This window comes from Tupaia chinensis, unplaced genomic scaffold (genome assembly GCF_000334495.1).
Source record: "Tupaia chinensis unplaced genomic scaffold, TupChi_1.0 Scaffold000082_1, whole genome shotgun sequence".
Classification (NCBI taxonomy): domain Eukaryota; kingdom Metazoa; phylum Chordata; class Mammalia; order Scandentia; family Tupaiidae; genus Tupaia; species Tupaia belangeri.
The window spans coordinates 131,920-138,380 of record NW_006159543.1 but is presented as its reverse complement, the minus strand read 5'-3'; the positions used below and the strand labels follow the sequence as shown (position 1 = coordinate 138,380).

Sequence of the window (6,461 nt, the reverse complement as noted above, 5' to 3'; positions counted from 1 at the left end):
AGGGAAAATACTAAAAAAATTACTTTATATTGAACAGGGAGGAGCAATAATGTAAGTCAATGTACGTGACTTGTCTGCTCCAGCCCTTGCCATGCCTCCCCATTTCCTTTAGAACAACCACAGCCTTTACCTGGTTTATAAGACTCTACCTAATCTTGACCTATCTTCCTTAACAAACTTCCTTAACAAACTTCAGTCACACTGGCTTCTTCCCTGTTCCTTGATCATGCTGGACACTCTCTTGTCTTAGGTCTGGCTTTTCTTCTCCAAAACCCACATCTCCTTCAAGTCTTTCTTCAGATATCACCTTCTCAATGAGGCCAACATTGGCTATGCTATTTAAAATTACATTATGCACTCCTGAGCATAGCTGTCCTGATCCTCTTACTAGAATTTACCTTTTATTTTTCTTTAAAAAAAATGTTTGCCAGACAATATGTGTGCTCACCTGAGAGAAACAGAGAGAGAGAGAGAGATAGAGAGAAAGTATCCCCTACAGGGAAGAGTTATGCCACATTCCACTTCTCTTCCATTTCCATTTCTCCACTCTGTCAGGATTTTGGTCATGCATGTACACATGCCTGGCACATTTCTCAAGCCATCGGGTCTGGGACTTAAACCACAGGATCAGCTATGTGGGATCCAGCTGCCTTAACCACTAGGACACAGAGCTGGCCCAATTTTCTATTTTTAGGTAACATTTATCAACATCTAATATACTTGTATTAATATCAAATATAATTCTATTTATCATGTTTCCTCCCTATGGCGTGTCTACATTTCACTAGAACATAAACTCCAATGACCCAGGGATTTTCGTCTATCTTACTCATTGCTGTATCTTTGGTGCCTAGAATAGTGCCTGGCACACAACAGAAATTCAAAAAATAGTCACTGAATGAATGAATGACCCACTGGTCCATGAAGTTATCAAAAGAGCGAGTTCTATTTTGAGCTTAAAGGAGCTATAGACTCCCTCACAATATTAGGCTACCTTGTCCTAAGGTACAAAGATATCCACTAAAATCAAAGCAGTAACTTCTAAGGTGTCAGTCTGAAAGAACCCCAACATGCCCTGGTAGGAAGAACTCACCCTATATTGGCATGGTGATGCAGAGTGAAGAGTAAAGGGTTGGGGGTGGAAGAATGCAATGGACAACTGAACTTGGATAAGAAACAAACTAAAGGTCATTAGGGACCAGACATATTTCTTGGTATTGAGGTAGAGAGGAAGCATGTCAAGAAAGGGAGCATTCCAAACCTGTCCAGAACTACACAGAATGATGTCCATACACAGAATAATGAGTCTTCCTTTAAAGGTGAAGGAGAGACTTTGGGACAAGGTGGGCTTTTGGGAATCCCAGAAAAATGAGACAAATAGAAAGACTCTGAACCAAGAGAGGTTAAAGGAGATAGAGACAGAAATGGAGCCAGACTATACAATACAGAGAGAAAACAAAGGTGAGAGTGACAGAGAGAGAGAGAGAATATGAACACAGTTTCATTTGGAAGAGACAGCCAAGGTCCCTATAATTGAGGTTAACCCATGAATTTAGAGCCTTCACTTCTATCCTCTCATTCCTTATCAACAAATCTATGCAAGGCTGTGTACATGCAGTATGAATATGCAGTAGCAGAGTGTGTATGATATGTATGTAGTGGTGGTGATGGTGTGTGTATGTGTGTGTGTGTGTGTATGGGTAATGTGTGTAGGGGTAAGGGACAGGCATAGGCAATGTGATTACTCCCATTTACAGATGGTGGTCCCTCCAACATTCTCTTTTTCTCTGTCACTTGCTCCCATCTGTGACTAAAGAGTCACAAACACAGTGGAAAGAATTGACAATGACAAGTTCCCTTCCCCAACTCACCACCAGGAAAGTCTGATTTTCCTCTCCTGGGGAGAGGGGGTAGGGGAGGTGTCTTGTTTGAACTGTGCTTATCTCAGAGTGTTCTTTTAATAGCTTCTTTGAGTCTTATCAGTCACTTAATCTGTCCTACTGCACATTAACTCAAAAACAAAGGGATGAAGGGGTTAGTTGGGTGGAGGAGATTAGCTGGGTAGAGGGAGGTGAAGGTAAGGCTCTCACGGGAGGCTCTTCTTTGTGTCTATTCAGACCACTAGAGAAGGCTAAGCCAGTGTGTGAGGGTCCCTGCATGGCTGGCCCCTGAGGTTCTAGGCAGCCAGAAGCCCCACCTGGGAAGGTTTCTCTCTCAGGGCCAAGGAGGACAGTGGTAGCCCTAGGCCACTGAAGAGACAGGGGTGGGGACATTGCTCAGCTCCTGCCAAGGCCCAAGAGGCCCCTGTTACCTGATTAGTTCTATGAACCTCTCCCTGGGGGCTTCACTCACGTCCTCCTCATTAATAGCCACAATCTGGTCACCAGTCAGGAGCTTGTCCTCAGAGGGGCCTCCTGCAGAGGAGAGGAGAGAGGCGTGAGGGCTTAGAGCTACTATTGAGAAAGTACAAGTCTGGGCCAGAGTCACAAATGCCTGAGGGAGTCAAAGTGGATGCCAGGCCTTGCAGGACATAGCGCAGACTGAGTGGTGCTGGTGCTAGGGGATGCCATTCAAGCTCTGCTGCTGCTGCTACTGCTGCTGCTGCTGCTGCTACTTCCACTGCTTCTGCCTATGGTAGATGGAGAGTAGAATAATGAAGAAAAAACAAATGGAGTGGATTCCTTTAGCTGGGTGTAAGGCAGTAGCACAGGGTCCCAAGCCCAAGTTTCATACTCAAGATGAGGTTAGTAAGTGCTTTAATGGTTTGGTTCCAAAAACCAAAGCGGACTCCCATTTCATAGAAGAGATTAGCTTAGGCACTTTTGGAATGCCTTCCAGACTACCAGACATTGTACAGGTGACAAGGCTGGGGGAAATTTCTTCTTGAATATTATTCATACTTACTGGTCTGGAATAATTTAGGCATTCACTTGCCTGGAGACAGGATGGACTTAAAGACCTAAAAGATTTGTTGTTTTTTCATTGCTAAGAGATGCTACTCACCAATAAATGGAAGGAACAAAGGCACAGAGCCTTGGGCAGTTCGAAATTTGCTTTCTCTCCTTCCCATCTTTACTGCTGAGATTAAGCAAGCAGACCCATCTGAGGGCTATATGTTCTCAGTTGGGGTAAAGCACGGGGGCAGCAGGTATGCCATAAGCCTGTGTTGCCTCTGATGTTTAGCAAAGATCTTGGAGAAAAGATTTGCAGAGACTTGGGGAGAATGAAAAGTCAGATTCAGTCTGAATGAAATGTTTAATAAGTCCCTCTCTCAAACCAGACTTGACTCTTGTTTATGTCTACTTTAAAGGGCCAGATCTCAACTTCCTCCCTCTACAAAGACCTATGCTGCCCCACTTCCAAAAACATGTACATACATAGCAAATCATGTCTGATGTCACTTGAGCACAACTCGAGGCACTAAAGTGTGAGGCCCATGCTCAGGATGGCTGTGCCAATACAGCCATCAGGATTCACTGCTCCAACAGTAATGGCCCTAAATACACTAGGTCAAGTCTCCTGACAGCACAGTGACTTCAGGAGTAGAAAGTCTGTTTATGAAGAGTACACTCTTGGCAGCCAGACAGACTCGAACTCTAAACCTACATCTGCAATTTTCTCATTGTGTAATCTTGGCCAAGGTGTTCAATTTCTCTGAGTCTCTCTTAGCACATCTGTAAATTGGGAAAATAACGGTCCCTATACATCATGTTAGGGGGATAGAATGTTAGGAGAATAAATGAGATGATGAATGTATAGCACTTAAAAACAGTAAGTTGATGTTGGTAACAAATCAATAAATGATAGTTATTAGATTTTCCAAGAGCCAATTTCTTCAATTCATTTCATTCTTTCTATCTACTTCTGCTCAAATGCCAATTCCTCAGGTAGAGACTGCTCTGCCTATTTCCCCCATCCCTTCCTTCCTTGCAAAGGAGGAGGTTCTCAGGGAACTAAATCTCCTTGGCCGTTTGATAGCATTGGTGACATCAATCTACTACTGTTTTCACAATGGTTTGTTGGCTTGTTCAGTCATAATTGGTCCTTTGTAGGAAACTTCTTTGTCTTTTTTTATGGCTTCAAGTACAAAACTAAACAAGTCCTCTGTACTCAGAAGCCCTCAGGGCCACAAGCAGCAATGTGGATCAGTCTCAGTCTTTTTTTTTTTTTTTTTTTTTGGAGAGGTTCTTTTCTATAGGGTGCATGTGCTCGCCAGAGGGTTAGAAAGCAAGAAATCACCCCCAGTCCCCCCCCAGGGGGGACAGCCACGCTACAATCCCTTCTCCTCCATTCTCCTCTCGGGATCTTGGACATGCAGGCACACATTCCTGGTGTAAGTTTAAGCTGCCGGGATCCGGGACTCGAATTGTAGTCAACTACATGGGAGTCCAACGACACAGCCATTACACCATCTGTTGGTCCCCTGTCAGTCTTAGTCTTTCACAGGGCTGTGCACTCAGTTCCAAGGCTTTTTATGGCCCTTCCCTGGGGCTTTCTTTCTCTTCACTCCTCCAAATCCTTCCTCTTTCTTTACCTTTTGCAGTGGATGACCCTCTAGGCCTGGGGGGCTTCCTTCAGTCTAGTGAATACTGTCTCCTTTGAAGTTTTTTTTCTTTTTTCTTCTTCTTTTTTTTTTTTTTTTTTACAGGTTCTTGGTCTTCTATCTTGTCCCTATTTCTCAGGACAAATCTGATTTCTGATCATAGACTCAAAGCCCTTTTGCAAAACTACATGAGTGACTTGGGAGCCTTACGTCAGCCACAGACTCCTGCACTATTCTTCTTCTTCTTCTTCTTCTTCTTCTTCTTCTTTTTTTTTTTTAATTTGTGCCCTCTAGTTGAAGAGCGAGCTTACAAAAATCTTTTTCTTTTCCTCTGAGGATTGCAAAATTCATCAAATTTCTGCAAGACCAGTTTGTACTCCGGCTGCTCCTCTTGACTGAGCGAGAAACTGTTGTAAACATCTAAAGCCTCAGGCCCAGCAAGTCAAGAATAAACTGCCTTTTCCTCTGTCTTTTCTGTCAATGCCTAGCAGATTCTCAACAAAACAGTCCGTTGGGCCTTTACTGTGTCATGCATGATGGCAGGGTTTCACAGTTTGGGTGATGCTTGGCTTGTTCTTTCCCACATGGTCTCATTCGAGCCCTATTTCCCTGCACAGTATCGTGCAGGCCCAGGTGTAAACCCTGGCTCTGTTGCTTCCTACCTGAGTGATCTTGAGCAAGTCATTTCTTTTCTTCTGTGCCTCAGTTTCCTGATTCATAAAATGGGAATGACATTTCTTACTTACCTTGCAGGTTTGGTAACATGGATTAAACAAGATGATATAAAGGACACAGTAAATGTTTAATCAACAGTAACTGTTGTTACTGCCACTGTGGCATTCAGAGATTTTGTTCTCTCCCTCCTATGCCATCTATGGTCTGTATCCTGATTCTGGCTCTCAATAGCTGACATATTTCATGAGTATGTACCAGTTTCCATAGTCTGGTGGTTAGATTCTTGATAATGGGAATTGTGTCCTGTACTTCTCCACAACTTTGCTGGGTTTAGAGTAGGCAATCTATAAACACTTGTTGAATTGAACTGAATAGGGACTTTCTCATCCAAGGTACTATGGCTCTTCTATGAATGTTCTATGCAAAGGGAAGGTTTATTAAGACCCAGATTATACTGAATAATCAACTGCCTTTGTCTAGGACCCTAAGCAGTCTCAATGGTTTGTGTCTATCAGCTTAAGAAGCCAGATCCCTCTGCTATTGGTCAGCAAGTCTTCACCCCACTCTTCATTAATTCCTTACCAACACAGTGTACTCAGTAGCTCTACTCTTTGGAAGATATGTGGATGTTGGGGGATAGAAGCCAGTACAAAGGAACCACCCACTCTGAGGGACACCTACCTGGCCTCACAGATCGAACCACCACAGGCTTCTCACTGCCAGCCACGAAGCCAAAGCCATATATAGGGTCTCGGTGAATGGTCACTTGTCGCAGCGTCTCTTGTGGCAGCTGCTCACATTCCATATCATTTGTGCTCTCTTCCTGCATCACATTACTGGGGGAAGGGGAAGATAGGAGCAAAACAAGATGCAAAGGGTACTGAACCTCAGAACCAGCTGCAAGGGGGAAGGGTAAGGGTTCTGGCCATGGCACCTGGGAGTTCACATTTTGGCTTCCTACATCCTCCAGAACCAACAGAGGTGATGAGTGCTTCATAGTTCAGATTGGAGAAAGAGGAGTCTAGAAAGGAGGATCCACTTGTCTTCAGAGCCAGGGCCAACAGAAGAAACTTGTGCTATGGAGTCTGAAATTAGAGTCGGACCCTTCCTCTAAGATAACGAGACTCCTGAAGGAGCCTATATGCAAATATGTTAATCTGAAGTTAACTGATATCGCCCATTGGATTAGCTATTAACTCTCTAAAGGAAACCAGAACCTGGAGGGAATGGACCATAAAACAGG

The 6,461-nt window shown here is 43.9% G+C and overlaps 1 protein-coding gene across 1 annotated transcript in view; it reads right to left on the bottom strand.

The window, feature by feature from the left end:
• Positions 1 to 6,050, bottom strand: part of FRMPD3 (FERM and PDZ domain containing 3) — an 84,565-nt gene extending 78,515 nt beyond the window's left edge. Inside the window, 2 exon segments of the mRNA XM_027769686.1 lie at positions 2,312 to 2,414; positions 5,900 to 6,050. Of these exon segments, the coding sequence (XP_027625487.1) occupies positions 2,312 to 2,414; positions 5,900 to 6,047 (251 nt within the window). The 5' untranslated portion in view covers positions 6,048 to 6,050.
• Between the last annotated feature and the right edge of the window lie 411 nt (positions 6,051 to 6,461).